The 20,017-nt window shown below is 36.4% G+C and overlaps 4 protein-coding genes and 1 pseudogene across 5 annotated transcripts; 3 read left to right on the top strand and 2 right to left on the bottom strand.

Moving 5' to 3' along the window:
* Positions 1 to 2,804: 2,804 nt before the first annotated feature.
* On the bottom strand, positions 2,805 to 9,235 carry LOC103335107 (mogroside I-E synthase-like; annotated as a pseudogene).
* LOC103335040 (mogroside I-E synthase-like) lies at positions 4,753 to 6,413 on the top strand. The gene is made up of 2 exons (XM_008238033.3): positions 4,753 to 5,453; positions 5,565 to 6,413. The coding sequence occupies exons 1-2, from the start codon at positions 4,794 to 4,796 to the stop codon at positions 6,282 to 6,284; spliced, it is 1,380 nt and encodes a 459-aa protein (XP_008236255.2). The 5' UTR covers positions 4,753 to 4,793; the 3' UTR covers positions 6,285 to 6,413.
* Positions 9,210 to 11,598, top strand: LOC103335039 (ATP phosphoribosyltransferase regulatory subunit). Its single transcript, XM_008238032.3, has 4 exons — positions 9,210 to 9,483; positions 9,559 to 9,801; positions 9,912 to 9,977; positions 11,056 to 11,598. The coding sequence occupies exons 1-4, from the start codon at positions 9,310 to 9,312 to the stop codon at positions 11,209 to 11,211; spliced, it is 639 nt and encodes a 212-aa protein (XP_008236254.1). The 5' UTR covers positions 9,210 to 9,309; the 3' UTR covers positions 11,212 to 11,598.
* Positions 11,599 to 13,876: 2,278 nt separating this feature from the next.
* TUA2 (tubulin alpha-2 chain) lies at positions 13,877 to 16,254 on the top strand. Its single transcript, XM_008238030.3, has 3 exons — positions 13,877 to 14,138; positions 14,755 to 15,360; positions 15,466 to 16,254. Exons 1-3 carry the CDS (start codon positions 14,046 to 14,048, stop codon positions 16,117 to 16,119), a joined length of 1,353 nt encoding a protein of 450 aa, XP_008236252.1. The 5' UTR covers positions 13,877 to 14,045; the 3' UTR covers positions 16,120 to 16,254.
* A 780-nt stretch (positions 16,255 to 17,034) lies between these two features.
* Positions 17,035 to 19,751, bottom strand: LOC103335037 (tubulin alpha-6 chain). 2 transcript variants are annotated; one of them, XM_089055521.1, is made up of 5 exons: positions 19,342 to 19,751; positions 18,551 to 18,774; positions 18,131 to 18,238; positions 17,896 to 17,971; positions 17,035 to 17,348 (listed from the first exon to the last, which is right to left on the bottom strand). In XM_089055521.1, the coding sequence occupies exons 1-4, from the start codon at positions 19,547 to 19,549 to the stop codon at positions 17,942 to 17,944; spliced, it is 570 nt and encodes a 189-aa protein (XP_088911647.1). In that variant the 5' UTR covers positions 19,550 to 19,751; the 3' UTR covers positions 17,035 to 17,348; positions 17,896 to 17,941. The 2 variants fall into 2 exon arrangements, with proteins under 2 accessions (XP_088911647.1, XP_008236251.1); XM_008238029.2 differs by lacking the exon at positions 17,896 to 17,971 and having other exon boundaries at positions 19,342 to 19,744.
* Positions 19,752 to 20,017: the final 266 nt, after the last annotated feature.

The following is a 20,017-nucleotide window of genomic DNA, read 5'->3' as shown; positions in this document are numbered from 1 at the left end:
TTTGTTTTGGGGTACTTTGCAAAAAGCATTAGGAAGTCAATTGAATTTTAGTAGTGCATTTCATCCCCAAATTGATGGACAATCAGAAAGGACTATCCAGATCTTAGAAGATATGCTAAGAGCTTGTGTTTTGGATTTTCATGAAACTTGGGAAGATCATCTTGCTTTGGCAGAAAATGCATATAACAACATTTTCCAATCCAGCATCGGAATGGCACCATATGAAGCATTCTATGGTAGACCATGTAGATCACCTTTATGTTGGGCATAAGTAAGTGGAACTGTGTTATTAGGACCTGATCTTCTACAAGAAACAACAGAGAAGATCAAAACTATTAAACAACGCTTGTATACATCTCAGTGTCAACAAAAGAATTATGCTGATAAAAGAACAAGGCCATTGAAGTTTAATATTGGAGATCATGTATTCCTTAAATTTTCACCTCGAAAAGGAGTTAAAAGATTTGGAAAGTTAGGAAAATTAGCCCCACGATTTATTGGACCTTTTGAAGTACTATATCGAATTAGGGAGGTAGCTTACAAGCTAGCACCACTACCTCAACTTTCGAATGTTCATAATGTGTTTCATGTCTCTATGCTTCGAAAATATGAACCAGGTCCAACACATGTTTTAGATTGGGGAGAACTAGACATAGATGAGCAATTATCTTTTGAGGAAAGACCAATATGGATATTAGATCATAAAGAACAAGTGTTGCGAACGAAGACTATTCCACTAGTCAAAATTCTTTGGTTATATGGGAATACAGAAGAGGCTATATGGGAATTATAAGTTGAGATGAAAGAAAAATATCCAGAACTTTTTCTTGACTCGGGTACGTTTCAAAATTTCGAAGACGAAATTTCTTTTAAGGAGGATAGATTGTGAAACCCCATATTTTTAAATTAATATATATATATTAATATTTCATAAAATTAAATATTTATAATTATTAGTTTTCAAAACTATATAATTTATAATATATATATTAGTTGTATGGGATATGTAAGTAGGAGGTGTAAGCACAATAGGTATTCATATATATATATATATAATTTTAATTGGAGAGTGCTCACTAAGCACTCTACAAAGCCAACACATAAGGCTATTTGGGGTGGCAGATTATTTTCAAGCCTCCCAAGTAGTCTAGCAACCTATAGACTAGTTATGTGGCACAATATTAAGCTTTCATCTATATCTTTGCCGACTTTAGTTTCCTATAAATAGCACTACCTAAATACTTTTTGCATCAGAGGTTCTTCAAGTTGCTTTAGTTTCCTAAAAAATGTAGACAAAGAAAAAAAAGTGAGAACTAAAGTGTGGTGAGATTTTGGAGAAGCTCAAAGTGTTTGGACTTGTGACTGGGAGTTATACAATAGCTTTAGATTTGAGGTAGGGGTTTTTCTTAGGGAAGCTTTACATAAATTAATATAATTAAATATTGTGAACACTATATTATGCTTGGTAATATTATTTGATTATTACCCTTGATATTGAGTGTTTACAAGTTGTCAATTATCATTATAATTTGATTAATATTGACATGTTCATATGTTATTGATGGTAGTTGGAATTCTTGGGTTGATAAAGAAATTATGGAAAAGAGGGTAATGGGAAGGTTCTTTTGTGTAGTTGAGTCTGACCATTGTAGGGACCAAGTTCAGGCGAGCCCGTGTGCACAGTAGATTAGGAAATTAGCGGTATAATTGTCGATTAGGTGATTTGGGCTTGGAGATCAATGGTGTAGACAAGATTACTAGCAAAAGGGGAATTATGGGATAACTGAGATGGGTGTTAATTTATATAATGGGATATTTGGAATCACAATGGTAAAATGCATGGTATGGGACATGCAGATTTGCTTGCCCTATTATATAGATTAACGGGTTAGGTAGAACTGAAGTTCATTCATGCCTTGCATAAATTTTACGTTATAAATCTCGCTAATTACATAAGACATATGACCCCTACTGGGCATGTAGTGCTCACCCCTTATTGAATTTATTGCAGGTTTTGAATATGAAGTTTAGTTTGTGATGAGGAAACAAGAAGGAGTTTTGGATAATTTTGGATGTTTTGTTAAAAGTCTGTTACTTTCCTGTTATTTTGCTTGTACAATTACAATGTAAAGTATTTTGGTTTAAATAAAAGTTTATGTTCAATCTTCATGTTTCTTAATATTTAAATTTTTTGTTTTAGTTTTTCTTTTACCTCACACTCCCAATTAAAAAATTTGGGGTGTGACAGTTGTCCTCCAACTAAATTTATGTATAAAAAATTGGACTTTTTGGGGCTTTAATTAGTTAACATATACTGGGTTAATATTGAAAATAAGTTAAATATATAGGTTTTATATTTTTTCCTTAAAAAACCACACTTGGCTACAGTCCACTGTAACCCTTAGTGTGGTTTTGCCCATGCGGATGTGCTCTCCATTCTACACCTGAATTCAAATCCTCATCTCCATAGTTTATATTAAATTAAAGTAGAATATCGCTCTTGTATTAATAATTAAAAAAAAATGTTTTATAGTGAATAAACATACCAATTAACAAAACGACGATTGAATGGAAACCTATAGGATTTTGTCGATTGAAGGAAATAATTTCCCATGCTAAAAGAAGTAGAAAACTATTTTTCGGGTCTACAATTTTCTGCTTAGAAACTCAAGAACACAATTATGTGCTTAGAAACTCTTCTTTTAAAAGAAAATGTAAAAAAGTGGTATCTTTAACGTAACCAAATACAATAGCTCATATCAAATTTCATCTAACCCAAGATAATTCTCTGACTTTAATGAATTTTACCAGAAGCTAGGGCTGAACCTCAGTTTTGCAATGAACTCATCAATGTTTTTATCAGAACTTCCACCTTCACACACTGCCTTCCTGGCCAAGTCTCTCCATTTGATTGAATTCCTCTGTATTTCTTTCCCTTTCTCTCCCTCCATTACTTCACGTATACAATGTTCTACTGCTTCTTGTCTCACATCCCCTTTCTCATCACATGGAGCTTTAAGTCCTATTTTCCACACATCCATATTATTAATGTTAAGATTGGGTATATGCCTAAATATCTCTTGTTATTTTTTGGTAGCACTCTTGTGCTAAATTCTGTCACAGGCTCACAGCCCTTGCCCATCTCTTTGCTCATACAATACAAGACAGCCTTGCTTTCAAGGATTTATTTTTGTCATTGGGTTGGTTTGTCTTTGCTGTATTATCCCTCGGATACTTTTTTTTTTTTTTTTTTTTTTTTTCTGTGGTGTCAATAAAATTTTGTTTCTTATAAACCAACATGTCTCATTTGTATATAAACTAGGCCTGTAAGTTGTAGCCCAAGTGGGATTCGGATGAGATGGAGGCGGCGTAGAATCTAATTTTTGTGACATTTAGGGATCTGGATCAGATCAAGAAAAACAGAGACTATGTAGCAGCCCATGCAGCCCAGGAGACTTGGGGTGTGCAAAATTCAATCCAATCAGCCCAAATCAATCGGTCTAATCTAATTTTAATTGGTTTTGATAATTTGGCGAATCAGATTGGATCTCTAATTTCCAAAACATACGTGATTGAATCGGACGACGAATTTGCTTGTGAGAATCCAATCCAATATAGTTAATTTCGAGCTTATTTGTTTGTAATTGAGAAAGTTATGAACATTTTAAATAATTTGATAGAGTTATATGTTTAATATATTATAGAATCAAAACAATTTTCTCTAGCATATCATTCATATATTAGATTTACGTCTATTAAAATGTTTTGATTAGATTAAACATAACGATAAATGTTTCATATTTCATTATTATGTTTTTTTAATTATGAAAACTGATCATCCAATCCAATATCAATTGAATTGGATATTGAATTTAAACCTCTAGTCCGATTGGATTGGATTGAAAAAAAATCATAATTCAATATATATTGGATCGGATGCGAATTGGCTAAATTACATTGGTTTTGAAACGATACACACCCCTACAAGAGACTATTTAATTAGTTATTTAATTTGAAATGATTCTATATATATTTTTAAACACTATGTATAAGAAGACCTCAAGACCAAAGGGTGATTATACAATAATTTCCTATCAAAGGTTTCCAAGAAGGAAATTTTCCACTTTATATTACAATATAAGGGTGGCTATGGGATTTTAGGTGTCACAAGTCTTGAACAAAATTATATAAATAGAATTGGACCATATATATTGATAGCAAATTTGAAACTAGACATCAATTGCTAAAGAATTATCAAACAAATAATTCAACAAGGAACATAAAATAATAATATAAAAAACCCCTGGTTTATCAAATTATTAATTATAATGAACCCCAAAAAAAAAAAAAGTGGCCATCGGATTTAGCATTAATCAAGAGCTCCTATTATATGTAATTTTAATGTATTAATATATTATGTAGTATCAACTTAAAAGAAGCTGTCTCACTTTCATATCAGACGGCTCTTAACATTGGGGTCATGTGCAAGGGCCCACCTTGCACAACTCTAAAGCCGCCTCCCATAATTTTCCTTTTGCTTTATTTGAATAAGTTTGTAAAAATCATTCAGTTTTGGACCTATGCAAACAAAGAGACGTAAGGAATTTTTCTCGGTTCACAACTTCACATATCAGACCATGTATAAAGATGACTTGGATTACAAGGTTTCTAGAACGGCAGTATCGTGGACAGTTTGTGCACTTCATTTTCCTATATAATTTGCCGCTACCATTTTTCCAAAACGCACAAATTCCACTCACATTGCCTTCTAATTTCAGAGAGTAGACAGAGAAATGGAGAAAGGACAGATAGCCTACAAAGCTCACTGCTTGGTCTTACCCTTTCCGGGCCAAGGCCATATTAATCCTATGCTCCAATTTGCCAAGCTTTTAGCTCACAAAGGAGTTAAAGTCACACTGGTCACTACCCGCTATATCCACAAGACAATGTACGGGTCAGCATCGAGCTGCATAGCGCTTGATCTGGAGACCATCTCCGATGGCTACGACGAAGCCGGGAGAGGAGAAACAAGCATAGATGCCTATTTGGAGAGCTTTTGGAAAGTAGGATCGAAAACTTTGGCTGAGCTCCTTGAGAAGCTTTCAAGCTCAGGGTCCCCAGTGGATTGTGTTATTTATGATGCTTTCATGACTTGGCCTCTAGATATTGCCAGGAAGTTTGGAATATCTGGGGCTGTTTTCTTCACACAATCTTGTGCTGTTGAAAACATCTACTACCATATCCACGAAGGACTTCTGAAACTTCCTCTTGCTGATGATCAGTCTCAGATTTCGTTTCCTGGCTTGCCACCACTTGAACCTCTGGACTTGCCGTCGTTTTTATACGATTTTGGGTCTTACCCGGCTTTTTACGAAGTGCTTGTGGGTCAGTTCTCCAATGTTGACAAAGCTGATTGGATCCTCTCCAACACATTCTATGAGTTGGAAGAACAAGTGAGTGCATGAGGAAGCTTTTTTTTTTTTTCATTCTTTTTTCTCAACTGTCATATATGATTAATTTTTATAAGCTTCAATGAAACCAATTGGTATTAATTCTTTGCTTAGGTGGTGGATTGGCTGACTAAGTTTTGGCCACTGAGGACTGTTGGACCAACTATACCATCCAAGTACTTAGATGAGCGACTTGAAGATGACAAAGAATATGGTGTCAACCTCTTTAAATCAGACAATGATGCCTGCATCAAATGGCTAAACGAAAGGCCAAAAGGGTCTGTTGCTTATGTATCGTTTGGCAGTGCCGCGAAACTTGGCATTGAGCAAATGGAGGAGCTGGCTTGGGGTTTGAGGAGGGGCAAAAGTAACTTCTTGTGGGTGGTCAGAGCATCAGAAGCAGCTAAGGTGCCAAAAGGGTTCGTCGAGGAGACATCGGAGAAGGGTTTGGTGGTCTCATGGTGCTCCCAAATGGAGGTTTTGGCTCATGAGGCTGTTGGCTGCTTTGTTACACATTGTGGTTGGAACTCAACTTTGGAGGCTTTGAGTTTGGGGGTTCCAATGTTGGCAATGCCACAATGGACTGACCAAACAACCAATGCCAAGTTCATTATGGATGTGTGGAAAATAGGGCTCACAGCTCCATCTGATGAGAAAGGGATTGTGGGACCAGAAGTAGTGGAACACTGCATAAGTGAAATAATGGAGGGAGAGAGAGGGAAAGAAATGAAAATCAACGCCCTCAAATGGAAGGAGTTGGCTAAAAAGGCAGTGGATGAAGGTGGAAGTTCTGACAAAAACATTGATGAGTTCATTTCAAAGCTGGTTCAGTGATGGCTATGTGTTAGAAAAGCCACATGAGTAAAATAAAAACAGCTTTTAAGCACTACGTGTGGATAATATTGTATCCAAATCTTATCAATGGTCGTTGTCATCTTATAAATATTTCTTTTCATCCTGGTATTTATCTTGCAAAAGTGACGATTTATAGCTTTAGTTATGACAAAAATTCTTTGTCTTTAATTAAAGACTGCACTGTTCGTATACATCAACACATGACTACATATCAATATAGTCCGATCTTAATTAAAAATTAGATTGATGACATATAAATAGTCCCGTCCTTGTTAAAATTTGGACATCCTAGACATAGCGGAATTATTGTGTTAATTGACATTTCATTTTCTTTCAAGTGACACTTGAGGGTATAGTTTTTGTCATTCTCTTCTCTGAATAAAAAATAATTAAGGCAGACATAAGTTTAGTCAAGTTAGCCATAGTGAATGTGCTTCCCACTCTGTACCCGAGTTCGAATCTCCCTCATCGTAATTTATATTAGATTAAAGTAGAATACAGCTTGTATCAATAAAAGTAAAAATAAAATAAGAAAATAAGAAAATTGTGTTTAGAGTTTAGGTTAGACGTGTGAATCTATTGAAAATAGAATGACAAATATTCATTTGCAAAAATTACTTTAGAAATGGACATAGCATTTTGTTTTATAGTGAATAAGTATAAATTAACAAAACAACGATTGAATGGAAACCTATAAGATTTTGTCTATTGAAGGAAATAATTTCCAATGCTAAAATAAGTAGAACACAATTATGTGCTTATTAGAAACTCTTCTTTTAAAAGAAAATGTAAAAAAGTGGTAACTTTAATGTAACCAAATACAATACCTCATATCAAATTTCATATAACCCAAGACAATTCTCTGAATTCAATGAACTTTACCAGAAGCTAGGGCTGAACCTGCAGTTTTGCAATGAACTCATCAATGTTTTTATCAGAACTTCCACCTCTACACACTGCCTGCCTGGCTAAGTCTCTCCCTTTCTCTTCCTCCATTACTTCACTTATACAATGTTCTACTGCTTCTTGTCTTACAACCCCTCTCTCATCACATGGAGCTTTAAGTCCTATTTTCCACACATCCATAATGTACTTGGCATTGGTTTTTTGATCCATCCATTGTGGCAATGCCACCATTGGAACCCCCAAACTCAAGGCCTTCAAAGTTGAGTTTCAACCACAATGTGTAATGAAGCAGCCAGCAGCCTCATGAGCCAGAACCTCCATTTGGGGGCACCATGAAACCACCAAAACCTTCTCCGACGTCTCCTCGACGGATGCTTTTGGCACCTTAGCTGCTTCTGATTCTCTAACCACCCTCAAGAAATTAGTTTTGCTCCTCCTTAGACCCCAAGCCAGGTCCTCCATTTGCGCTCAACTTCAAGTTTTGCTGCACTGCCAAACGATACATAAGCGACAGAGCCTTTTGGCCTGTCATTTAGCCATTTTATGCAGGCACCATTGTCTGGTTTGAATAGGTTGACACCATATTCTTTGTCATCTTCAAGTCTCTTGTCCAAGTAATTGGATGGTATGGTTTGTCCAATTGACCTCACAGGCCAAAACTTAGCCATCCAATCCACTACCTGTGTATTCCAATTAAAACATTAGTTAATTAAATGAAAAGAAAATAATATGATTGGTGTGGAAATATGTCATCTTTCTTTGGCTATATCTACTAGGCTCGCCAAATTAATTGCTTTGGCGAAGAATCTGGCACAAAATATGATGAGCCTAACAGTCCTTTGTTTTTAACTGAAACTTCAAACACTTGTTTTTCAGAATCATAAAATGTGTTGCAAAAAATCCAATCAGCTTTGTCAACAATAGAGGACTGATCCACTGCCATTTTACAGATAGCCCGCTAAGACCTCGAATAGTTTCCAGAGGATGGCAAGTCCGAAGGTTCAAGTGGTGGCAACCCGGGAAGCAAAATGTTAGACTGACCATCATAATCAACAGCAGCAGCAGTACTAAGAGGAAGTTTTAGCAGTCCTTTGTGGACATGGTAGTAAATGTGGTTAACAGCACAAGACTGAGTGAAGAAAACTGCCCCAAATATTCCAAACTTTTTGGCAACATCTGAAGCCCCAGGCATTAATGCATCATAAACAAGACAATCAACTTTGGACCCTGCAGAGCTTGATAGTTTCTCAAGAAGCTGGGACAAGGTTTGTGACCCTACTTGCCAAAATCTCTCCACATAGGCATCTATGCTTTCGGCTTGCGCGCCCCTTCCTTCGTCATATCCATCGGAAATGGTCTCCTGCAGCAGAATATTGCAACTAGATAGTAATCCTGCAGCCTGCATAATTGTGTTGTAGGCAAATTGGGTAGTGACCAGTGTGACTTTGACTCTTTATGAACTAAGCTTAGAGAACTGGAGCAAAGGATTAATATGGCCTTGGCCTTGGCCTTGACTTTCCTCAATTGTATCATATTGAGTGACTATTGAGTAGTGTTAATAGTTTTTGATACACTTTCACTAAAAGGAAGGGACACTTTCATTTTTTTTTTAAATAAAAAAAAACCTAGTATTGGAGACTTATTTTCATCCTCCTTTGATATTTCTTTAACTTGAATTAGCGGCAAAGGTGATGATGTTGACCTTGCGAGTCTTTAGATAAAGGGTCAATGATTTATTTAGCCACCAATTTAATTGAGATTGATAAGAAAATAAAATAAAGTTATAAGGGAAGGGAAAGAGAGGGACTCAAGTCGGAGGGAAGGGTTGGTGGCCGACAAGGGGAGGAAGGGTGCCGCCGCCAGCAGTGGCAAGGAATTTTTAGTTTTTTATTTTTATTTTTAGTTCAAAAAGGGTAAAATTGGATTTTAGAGTTCACAACAACGTGGGAGGGTGTGCTGAGCATTTAGCTGGGTGGCAATAGAGTTCCTTTTTCAGCGAAGCCAATCTCAAACTAACCAGTCATTCCAGCTCAACTACCTCTCCCTCTCTCCTTTTCTCGCCCCTCTCTGTCTCTCTCGTAGTCTCATTCACCACACCATGCCCTTCTCTGCAACTCTCTCACCTCCCACTCTTTCTTACTTCCCTCAAACACAACAATACCAACAACAATTGCATCTTCCTCACACTCTCAATCCCTATCTCAAACCGAAAAGTTTCAGTCTTCAATTTCAATGCGCCCAAGCCTCCAGACGAACCCCTAATTACCCTCAGGTCCTCACTCACTCACTCTCTCTCTCTCTCTCTACAATTCTAATCAATTAACGCTTTGGACTCTTCATTTCACAGGGCGGCGCTGATAATCTGGTTGATGATCCGCGCAACTGGAGCCGTTCGATCAATTCCGAGGTCGACCGGCACTATAATTTCGAAGACGATGATGAAGACGATGAGGATGACGACGATGATGAAGAAGAAGATAGGAGTTTGGATTTATTGGTGAGGTTTGTTCAGAATATGTTCAAGAAGGTCTCCAGGCGAGCCAGGAGGGCCGTACGATCAGTTCTCCCCGTCTCAATTCCCACCAAATTGGTAACCATTGATTATAAATTTGGGTTCCATTTTTCAATTTTTCGAAAGAAAGCTGGGATTTTTATAGCTGAATTGTTGAACTGTTTTTTGTTGGCTTGGCTTATACACAGGTGGGGTTTTCTGTTAATGGGGTGCTCATGCTGGCATTTTTATGGGTCTTGAAGGCATTTCTTGAGGTAATTATATATGCAATCCACATACATGTATACAAACTTCCATTTATTTGGTTATCAATGAGCTGTTATGGGTTTCATATCCATGTGAGTTCATGATCAATTGCATGCTCTTGAGTATTGTTACTGGTTCTTTTAAGGGTCTTTTCCCAGCACGTTTTGGTTCTCAATTCATTGAGCAAATATGTTAGTTTAAACCCCCATTCTGCATACACGGTTGGTAACATTAGCTAGCAGTGTGGCCTATTGTTTTTCTTTTTATCCCCTACCAAGTTTAATTTATCAAATTTGTGTTCTGTTATTTTATGGACTGAAATTTTAAAACTTGAACCATTTGTTGCTTGTGTGATTATTCTTCCTTAACACCAGTTTTGCAAAGTGGCCTTGTTTCTTGATACCACAGGATTTTAGAGTTACTGGACTCAACACAGGCCATGGTTCTTTTCTATGAATAAATCTAAAAAAGAAATAAAGTCGATTAATAGTAAGGGAGAAATAAAATAGTATAAAAACAAGTAGTATCTCTGCTATTGCACTTCATCGGATAGCAGTTTTGCAATGCAAATGATAATACTTGCAGCACTTAGATTCTTTTATCGTCTTTGTGGAAAGCTCGGTTACAGATGGGAAGAGTTAGCTCTTTGTCATAGCTGATTCATCTGGAAAGAAGAACTCAGCAGGCAAAGTGTCCTAGTAATGGTTAACTCTGCTCGGTCTATGGTTAGTAGCCATGCCTGAAGCTGCAGTTGTATAGGCATCGTTTTTTTTTCCTTTCCAAAGCCTTGATCTTTAAGTGAGTTCTACATTCTCTATGTTTAGAAGGCCTTTGACAGATTTGAAATGTTGACAGTTGTTAAAGTATATGGCTTTTCAAATCAGACTGCTCTTATAGTTGGTGATCTTATTGAGGGCTCACTTGTGGTGTCATACTAGGCATAGAAAACAGTATTCACAGTCTTATCTGCGTGTTTGCATCAGGCATGAGTCATATCTGTAATTTATTTTGACTTACACAGCACCTGGATGGCTTCTCCTTATAAAAGCTTGTTATGATCTTTCTCTTTGTCTGTTTTAAATCTAGGTTGTTTGCACCCTTGGAAGTCTAGTGTTTGTAAGCATCTTACTCATCCGTGGGATATGGACTGGAGTAACCTACGTACAAGAAAACCGCAACCAGAAACTCCGCAATTTTGAAGATGAAAGTCGTCCGTGGACTGGCACACAGCCGGCAACCTGATACTTCCACTCAGAGAAGAGAGTTGTTAAACTATAATCTCACACCAGAATAGGAGGAGTATACAATAAACAATAAAGGAGGACTACTTGAAATCAAGGGTGATGAGAAGATAGCATAAAAACCATGGTTCTGGTCTGGAAAGAATTATAAGTATGATGTAACTTCCTGCCTGAAAAGGTACACAAGATATTCTTGTGATTTTGATTTAGCACCATGTATAATAGCATAGCAGGATAAAATTTTGTTTTGGGGAGGTGGGATGATGGTTGGGTTCCCCCTGTATAATACATATAATGTCGACAGAAATCCTGTCAAAAATGAAATTTTCCATTGTGAGCTGCATGTAGGGTCCTGTTTGGTATAGCATATACTCGTCTGATTTCATTATCTTCGATTCTTTTCATTGTTATAAGGATAGTTCAATGCCATCTATATTGACTCTTTTCTCTATTGGCATGTGAATATAATCAGTTAATAAATATTTTACAAGATCATTTCAAGTTCCGATGGATTTCTAATCTCTTAAACGTTCCTTCACAAGTGGGTGACTATCAGCAATTGATGGATAGCTAGAGCAGCCAACGCCGGACCCTAGCATTCTGCTTGAAAGTGATCATCTGGCCACCAAACCAAGGAAATAGTCACTGTTTCATTAGAAATTATATTGCCAATGGTAAATCACATTCCCAAGGGAAGCTTTTCTATTGGGGTAGTAGTTGGGCAGGCCCGGGATTGCTTTGCTTTGGCTACACATTTGTGTCCCTTCCCGCATTATTATCAATTTATCACCATCATACAAAGTATATAGTGTTGGCCACTTGAATTTTTTGAATTATATGCTTTTTTAATTAATAATATGCCATATCTTCTAATAAATCCATACTTTATAATTTTCTTTTTACTTGTATTACCTGAAAAAAAAAAAAAAAAAGAGTTTACGAGAGATTACATATGCAAAACTCCTAATCAATTCAAAAATCGAGTTCGATTCAACTGGATTTGAGTTGAAAGTCATATAATTTGTACTAATAGTACCAACTAACTATTAATTTAGCAATATTTTCATAATGTTGCACCTTTTGTTATAAGTTTTTGTCCAACAAAAAAATTTTGCATTTGAGATTTTCATTCTCGTTCAATTTTTTTGTTTAAAAAAACCATAAACCATAGCATAGTACTCAACTAACCGTAAGCATGTGCCAATTGGTTTTATTTTTTATTTTTTATTTTATTTTTAAAATTAAGAAAAAATAACATGGGTAGTTATCTATATATATAAAGCAAAAGGCAGAAAATGGTGAAACATTCAAAATACTTGAAAATACCCTTGGTTAATGCAAACATTAAGAATTAAAATTATACAAATTTATAAATAAACCAAATCATAAACATGTATTTATAAAAAAAACCCAAGCACTATTTAAACATAGAAACACACCCAAAATCAACCCTAAAGTCAACTTTTTGGGTGTGTTTATAAATGGGTTTTGAGTGTGTGTAATGATGGGTTTTAGGTGTGTTTATATATTTAAATAATGCTTGGATTTTTTTATAATTTCAACTCCTATTTTGGGTATTTTAGTGAAACTCCCTTAAAATTATTAATTAAATGAGGATAATATGGTAAATTCACACTTTAAAAAAAATTAAAATTAAAAGAAAAGTCAAATAATGGATCCTATTTTTACGGTACACAACTACCCATTATCTTTTTAATTATAAAAAAAATTAAATTCTTTTAAAAAGGCCTCTCGGAGGAGCGGAAACGAGTAGAGAGGTTAGTATCTATATATATAAAGCAAAATGCAGAGAATGGTAAAACATTCAAAATACCAGAAAATTTCATTGGTTAATTCAAACATTAAGAATTGAAATTATTAATTAAATGAGGATAATATGGTATATTCACTTTTTTTATATTAAAAAAATAATTTTTAAAACAAAATCAGATAATATGTCATACTTTTGTGGAACATAACTACCCATATTATATTTTCTTAATTCTAAAAAAAAAAATCAATTGTTATATAAAGTAAAAGACAAAGAATGGTGAAACATTTAAAATACCAGAAAATATCCTTGGTTAATTCAAATATTAAGATTGAAATTATTAATTAAATGAGGATAATATGGTAAATTCATATTTTTATATTTAAAAAATTAAAATTAAAAACAAAATCAAATAGGACATATTATCTGATTTTATTTTTAATTTTAATTTTTTAAATATGAAAAATGTGAATTTACCATATTATCCTCATTTAATTAATAATCTCAATTCTTAATGTTTGAATTAACCAAGAATTTTATTTTGAATGTTTCACCATTTATTTACCCTCTTTAAGTAAATTTAAGTTTTAGCCAAAAATTTCACTTTTGGAAAAAGCTTTTCAAAAAGGAAATCCAAAAATAAATAAAATTTTGTCAGACAGATTATACAAGTATTACGGAAATAACCTTACTACTACGGTCCTTCGGCGGCAAAATTTAATTTTTAAAACAAAAAAACACAGAGAAAGACAACTGTGGTTAAAAGAGGTGGTTAAGCCAGGCCAGCATCACATCAGAGACAGCCAACGGTCAATTCTGGGCCGTCCGTTCCCTCCCAATCTTAACCAAACCCTAGACCTCAGTTTAAGTTTTGCATCTGCCACTTCCCATTTCCAGTTATAAATATCTCGCCCCAAGCCCACCCTCAGATCTCATCTCAATCTGAAAAAGAGGGCGTCTTAATAAACGCCTTCGACTTTTCTTCTTCGTGAGAGCCTCTTCTTCTTCTTGTTCTTCTTATTCTCAGAATTCTTCGGTTTTTTCGTCGCGTTTAATCGATCAAAATGAGAGAGTGCATTTCGATCCACATCGGTCAGGCTGGTATACAGGTCGGCAATGCCTGCTGGGAGCTTTACTGCCTTGAGCATGGCATCCAGGTAAACTCTCTATCCATTTCTCTATCGATGCTGTTCGTATATTTACTTGGATTTTTTATCTGTGATTTGTTCTAGTTTTGTTATGTTTCTGTTAGATCTGTAGCTTTTATGCGGTGATTCTTAGTGTTGATCAGATCTGTGATTTTATCTACATTTCATTCAAAATTCAGTTAGATCCGTGTTTTTCATCAATCGATTGAGCCTAGAAATGTGAGTTTTGATTTGCATAAAAAATTAACATTAGCAGTGTTGTAAGAAACCTTGTTTAGCTCGGATCTGTTGCCAGACAGATCAGATCTGCATAATTTCTTAAAATGGATTTCGTACTATTTGTTAATTGTACCAATTTGTTCCTCGCTCGCTCAAATTTTGTAGTGTTTTTTACTTCTAAAGGTTGCATGTTTTGACATTGGATAGATAAGTGTAGATTAATCACGCTGGTTTATAGCTCTCTGCTCAATTAGCTAAAATTTGTTATGGGCTCAGCTTTTATTGTTAATTATAGTGTGAACTGCCAATCTTAAGTTATATAAACGATTGTTATTTATTAGTGTTTATCAGCGTAGTTTTGATTGGATTAGTATGTTAGTTTCTAATTATTTGCCTTCATTTACAGCCTGATGGCCAAATGCCTAGTGACAAGACCGTTGGTGGAGGAGATGATGCCTTCAACACCTTCTTCAGTGAAACCGGAGCTGGCAAGCATGTGCCTCGTGCAGTCTTTGTTGATCTTGAGCCCACTGTCATCGATGAAGTGAGGACTGGAACTTACCGCCAGCTCTTCCACCCTGAGCAGCTCATCAGTGGCAAGGAAGATGCTGCCAACAACTTTGCCCGTGGCCACTACACCATTGGCAAAGAGATCGTTGATCTCTGCTTGGACCGCATCCGTAAGCTTGCTGACAACTGCACTGGGCTTCAAGGTTTCCTTGTGTTCAATGCTGTTGGTGGAGGCACTGGCTCCGGTCTCGGGTCTCTTCTTTTGGAGCGTTTGTCTGTTGACTATGGAAAGAAGTCAAAGCTTGGGTTCACTGTGTATCCCTCTCCACAGGTCTCTACATCTGTGGTTGAGCCCTACAACAGTGTCCTCTCCACCCACTCTCTCCTGGAGCACACAGATGTTGCTGTGCTACTCGACAATGAGGCCATCTATGATATCTGCAGGCGTTCTCTTGACATTGAGCGACCCACCTACACCAACCTCAACCGACTTGTGTCTCAGGTACGGATGACCATCTGGTGCTTAAGTTTGAAGATAATGAATTTAGATCTTATGGATGTATGTGAAATTTCTTGTTATTAAATTGGTTCTCTTTTGTTTTTTCAGGTCATTTCCTCTTTGACTGCCTCTCTGAGGTTTGATGGTGCTCTGAATGTGGATGTGACTGAATTCCAGACCAACTTGGTGCCATACCCCAGAATCCACTTTATGCTTTCCTCGTATGCACCAGTCATCTCTGCTGAGAAGGCTTACCATGAACAACTCTCAGTGGCTGAAATCACTAACAGTGCATTTGAGCCCTCGTCTATGATGGCCAAGTGTGACCCTCGCCACGGCAAATACATGGCTTGCTGCCTCATGTACCGTGGTGATGTTGTGCCCAAGGATGTGAATGCTGCTGTTGCCACCATCAAGACCAAGCGCACCATTCAGTTTGTGGACTGGTGCCCTACTGGATTCAAGTGCGGTATCAACTACCAGCCACCCACTGTTGTCCCAGGAGGTGACCTCGCCAAGGTTCAGAGGGCTGTGTGCATGATCTCCAACTCAACCAGCGTTGCTGAGGTGTTCTCCAGAATTGACCACAAGTTTGATCTGATGTATGCCAAGCGTGCCTTTGTGCACTGGTATGTGGGTGAGGGTATGGAGGAAGGAGAGTTCTCTGAAGCCCGTGAGGATCTCGCTGCCCTTGAGAAGGATTATGAAGAAGTCGGTGCTGAGTCTGCTGAGGGTGAGGATGATGAAGGGGATGATTACTAAGAAGTCAGATTGAAGTTTGAACCATCCTGTGTTGTTATGCTTTGTATGTCTTTTTCTGTCATGTGGTGATGCCTATAAGACTTGTGTGTTAATGGTTTTCATTCTATATGCAATGTGATAATATGGTTAGACTCATCTGATGTTTTGCTATTCCCAGTTCTTGTTTATTATCTTCTTCTCTGAAACCAACCCCCACTCACCCGTGATTAGTGGTCCACTTGTTTAAGGCCAATTGGTGGTCCAACAGGTGTGATCAAGCAAGCATATGTCAAAGCTAGAGCCGTTCTTGGTCTTTTAAGATTAAATTTAAATTTAAATTATTGGTATAAAGAATTGAAATGCTAAAAACCAAAAAACAAAGAGCCAAGAAAGAAATGCGAATGAGAATGTTATCGAATAAAAAAATGACAAATGGAATGGATTATTGTTTATACAAGTGCACGCATGAGGGAGAAAATGCCATTTGAACTCCGGTCTCACGTGTGAGACTAGATACTCACTACTCCACACTTTTTTATTTTTTTTTATACAAAACATATTATACTTTAAACACTACGATGCGAGGGGAATTTGAATTTGGGTGGAAAGTGAAAAGCATATATGCTTTAGCCAATTTGGCTAAGCCATGTATATCACTGCTCCTGACTATTTAGTATACCAAAAATGGTTCAAGTTGGACTAGCAATATTCGCATTGAGTCTTTTCTTCAATAAATTTGAAGGGAGCTTTTTACAAGCACCCATTTAAGTTTAAACACTCACTATTTACTATCTTTAAATCATTTTTTCAAATCTTTTATTACTCTTAAATAATGGGAGCCCAACAACTGCATCGACTTTTCAGCCACAAGACATGGGAGCAGAGTTTTCAATTTTAACATTTAATTACTTCAGGTAATTAATTGTACATAAAATGTGCAAAAAGAAACTTGATTCAGTACATATTAATGTTCGAGACCCATTAGCCCCAGAACAACATCGCAATATACAGAAGAGAAAGTTATTGATAAGTTTGAGATTTATACAGAGAAAGAATAAACAAGAGCCAATAAAATAGTTGACAGAAACCTGTATTTGGATTCTAAGTTATGTGAAAGACTTTGTGCTTCAATTTACACGAGGTGCTATTTGAGAAATCCTTTCGTCTTCCAGAAGTTCATATGGATCAATGTATTGGGGTGGTGATATTGGCGAACTGCTTCCGTCGTGGATAAAAGTTGATCCAAAGTACTGCCCAACAAGATTGGAGGATCAATATCTTACAGTTGATACAATGTAAGGACTCACATCCCCAAACACACCCACACACACACAAGCCAACACTTCCCCAAACAAGTGCCAAGAAACTTGAAAAAATATGCTTCACGGAACAATAACAAAGAACAGAACTCTTGAGGTCAAAAGGTCACAAGATGTTAGGGAATCACTTCCATACGCAAGCTTTTCAGTCATTATCATTATACAATGTGTTCCTTGCAAAACATTTTCTTAATAACTTTCCTACTCGTCTGAAGTATACACAGTTGAAATATGCCTTCCGATATACAATAAGTAATGGTTTCGCCTAACATGCATCTACCTTGCAGAAACCTCAATATTATATAAGCAGCAGTTCTTGACTATATACCAACCATGTTTCAGGTATCAAACAGGTGCATAACATGTCAGACAATAACTTTTGTCTTACATCTTAACAGCTTAAACTTTTGAGAATAGCAGTAAACTAGAAAAGATTTAACATTAGTATCAAATGGAGATTCTAAGTTCGAATCCTTACACTTGTCAACCTCTCAATTTATATTGAATTCTACATGCTGGGCTCTTCAGTCGTAGGGAAAGGGCCCCCTCTCATCCTAACAACTTAAGTTTTAGGGAATAATGGTAAACTAAGAAAAAAAATTAACAATTCTGAAGTGATTGGCATTTGCCAACAATACACAGTGAGATGTGTCTGGATGGTGCAAACATGTATAAAATTATTAACCATCTGAAGGTCAAGGAAGAAAGCTTACCAAGTAGAGAGCAGAGAAGAGTGCTACAGTTATAAGTATTAATGGCCAAAACCCCAAGAAGAATGTTCCTCCAATTGTCAGCAAGAGTCTGGCCCGAGGGATTAGCCCCTAAAAACAGATGAAGAAGTTAATGCTCATTTCCTGGAACTCTTGTGAGTGTATGGTCACATGCACAATGGAATTTAGGACCACTTGAACAAATAAGAGCAGTGAATTATGCTGAAGCTACGTATGAATTTTTGAAAGAGTAAAAACTGAACAACACTCGGTGCTAACTCATCTCATGAACACATAAAAACCAATTCCATTTCATTAAAACTATTGAATTCATTTTAGGATCAACTAATCTAACAGTCACTTCCAAGGAAAACTACGAGCAAATTATTTTATAAACCAATAATGAAATATAAGTGATTCAACCTCAAGGCCTTCACTGTTCAACTGCATGGAGCGCTCCCTTTGATTAGCTAGGCTTTTCTCAATTTCGGTTGAGACCGCATTTCTAGTTGAAAAACCTCTATCTTCTTTTCCCATCTCATCATTGGCTCCATACTCAATCCTCTCTTTTTCCTCAAGCAAAGAAGTAGGAGTCATACCCCTCCTCCTTAATTCCTTCATAAACAGTGACTCCGGAGGTTCTTCACCTGAAAGTTTGAAACATACGTTTAAACTGAGGAACATATGAATGCAACCATTCCCTTCACATCATTTAAGAAAAGCAACTGACCCACTAAATTACTCCCAATTGGGTTGTTTTTTGCTAAGAAATACCACAAAAATTTCCCATTTGTTCTTAATCCATAAAAATTAGTTTTTCAATTTTAACTACCTAGCAATTAACTAACTTTTCCTAGTAAATGTTAAACCGACCACTGATTTTTCATTTATAAACATTAAGGCAACATAAACTTCTTATCACTATAAGAAAGAAAATCAAAATTGGCTCCTTCACTTTTCATACACAATAACAAAACCGATATTCAAAACCACTCCCCCAATCTATCCATGCATGCTAATCAACCAAACCAAACAGCGGATTACTTCCAATTTCCAATTTTTCTTTCTAGTGGTTCAGAATTGGTCGCTACAGAAAACACTCATAAACAAGTCGGAATTGAACTCATAAAGCACAAATCTTTGGTTCATAAACATCCCAAATAAGAACCACAAAACAAAATTGAAAGCAAAAAAAGAGAATTTGAAGAGCTTGCCATTGCTTTTATTGTCGCCTTCTTGAGCTTTGCAGCAGACCCTTAATCTCCTTCTCAAGTAATATCCAGACCCACTATAACTTGACAACCTGATAAAACTTTTCCTGGACTGGATTCCCGAGAAAACCCAGCTGGATTTTCCCGGAAAATTTGACTGGGAAACGGGCATAGGAGAGAGAGAGGACTTCAACATTTGAAGAGAAGCCATCTCAATGAGAAAGTAATTTCATTTCGTTGCCGATAGCTAAACCAAAAAAAAAAGAACTGATTTTTCTTGAGAGCGAAAGCTTTGTTCTAGAGTAGGGGTGAAGAAGCAAGTGGGGACAAGGGGTGCTAGTGTATTTTAGCGGCCGAGAGTTGTTGGTGCCTAACTTGCGCGGGAGATGGCGTGGGCTGCTTCTTGTGGCTGAAACTTGCGGTCAGAGAGAGAGACTGACATTATTCACTATTTTTGTTCCCTCAAGCTATTTATATTCACACGCTTGAGACAATTCCAAGCCATCATTTGATGATTTTTTTAGAGAATATCGTGAATAAATTTAAAATATAATAACTAAGATGTGGGAAAAAATAATGTTATATAAGAACAATAATACTGTGTTTGGAAGACACATATATCATCATCATGTGAAACACGAGTTATATCAAATAAGGACAAAGTGAGACAAATATGTAA

This window comes from Prunus mume, linkage group LG6, assembly GCF_029339155.1.
Source record: "Prunus mume cultivar Tortuosa linkage group LG6, ASM2933915v1, whole genome shotgun sequence".
Taxonomy (NCBI): Eukaryota; Viridiplantae; Streptophyta; class Magnoliopsida; order Rosales; family Rosaceae; genus Prunus; species Prunus mume.
The sequence above is the reverse complement of the archived record's forward strand: the minus strand, read 5'-3'. Positions and strand labels throughout refer to the sequence as shown.

Bases quoted from the DNA above. Each gene is read 5' to 3' on its own strand.
- LOC103335037 (XM_008238029.2), bottom strand. From the start codon at position 19,549: ATGGCTTCTCTTCAAATGTTGAAGTCCTCTCTCTCTCCTATGCCCGTT. The intron at 18,775-19,341 runs GCAAGCTCTTCA...TCAAACTTTCAG, and splicing joins AGGCGACAATAAAAGCAATG to GTGAAGAACCTCCGGAGTCA. The intron at 18,239-18,550 runs GTTGAATCACTT...ATCTGTTTTTAG, and splicing joins TGAACAGTGAAGGCCTTGAG to GGGCTAATCCCTCGGGCCAG.
- LOC103335040 (XM_008238033.3), top strand. From the start codon at position 4,794: ATGGAGAAAGGACAGATAGCCTACAAAGCTCACTGCTTGGTCTTACCC. The intron at 5,454-5,564 runs GTGAGTGCATGA...TTCTTTGCTTAG, and splicing joins TCTATGAGTTGGAAGAACAA to GTGGTGGATTGGCTGACTAA.
- TUA2 (XM_008238030.3), top strand. From the start codon at position 14,046: ATGAGAGAGTGCATTTCGATCCACATCGGTCAGGCTGGTATACAGGTC. The intron at 14,139-14,754 runs GTAAACTCTCTA...CTTCATTTACAG, and splicing joins GCCTTGAGCATGGCATCCAG to CCTGATGGCCAAATGCCTAG. The intron at 15,361-15,465 runs GTACGGATGACC...TTGTTTTTTCAG, and splicing joins TCAACCGACTTGTGTCTCAG to GTCATTTCCTCTTTGACTGC.
- LOC103335039 (XM_008238032.3), top strand. From the start codon at position 9,310: ATGCCCTTCTCTGCAACTCTCTCACCTCCCACTCTTTCTTACTTCCCT. The intron at 9,802-9,911 runs GTAACCATTGAT...GCTTATACACAG, and splicing joins TCTCAATTCCCACCAAATTG to GTGGGGTTTTCTGTTAATGG. The intron at 9,978-11,055 runs GTAATTATATAT...TTTTAAATCTAG, and splicing joins TCTTGAAGGCATTTCTTGAG to GTTGTTTGCACCCTTGGAAG.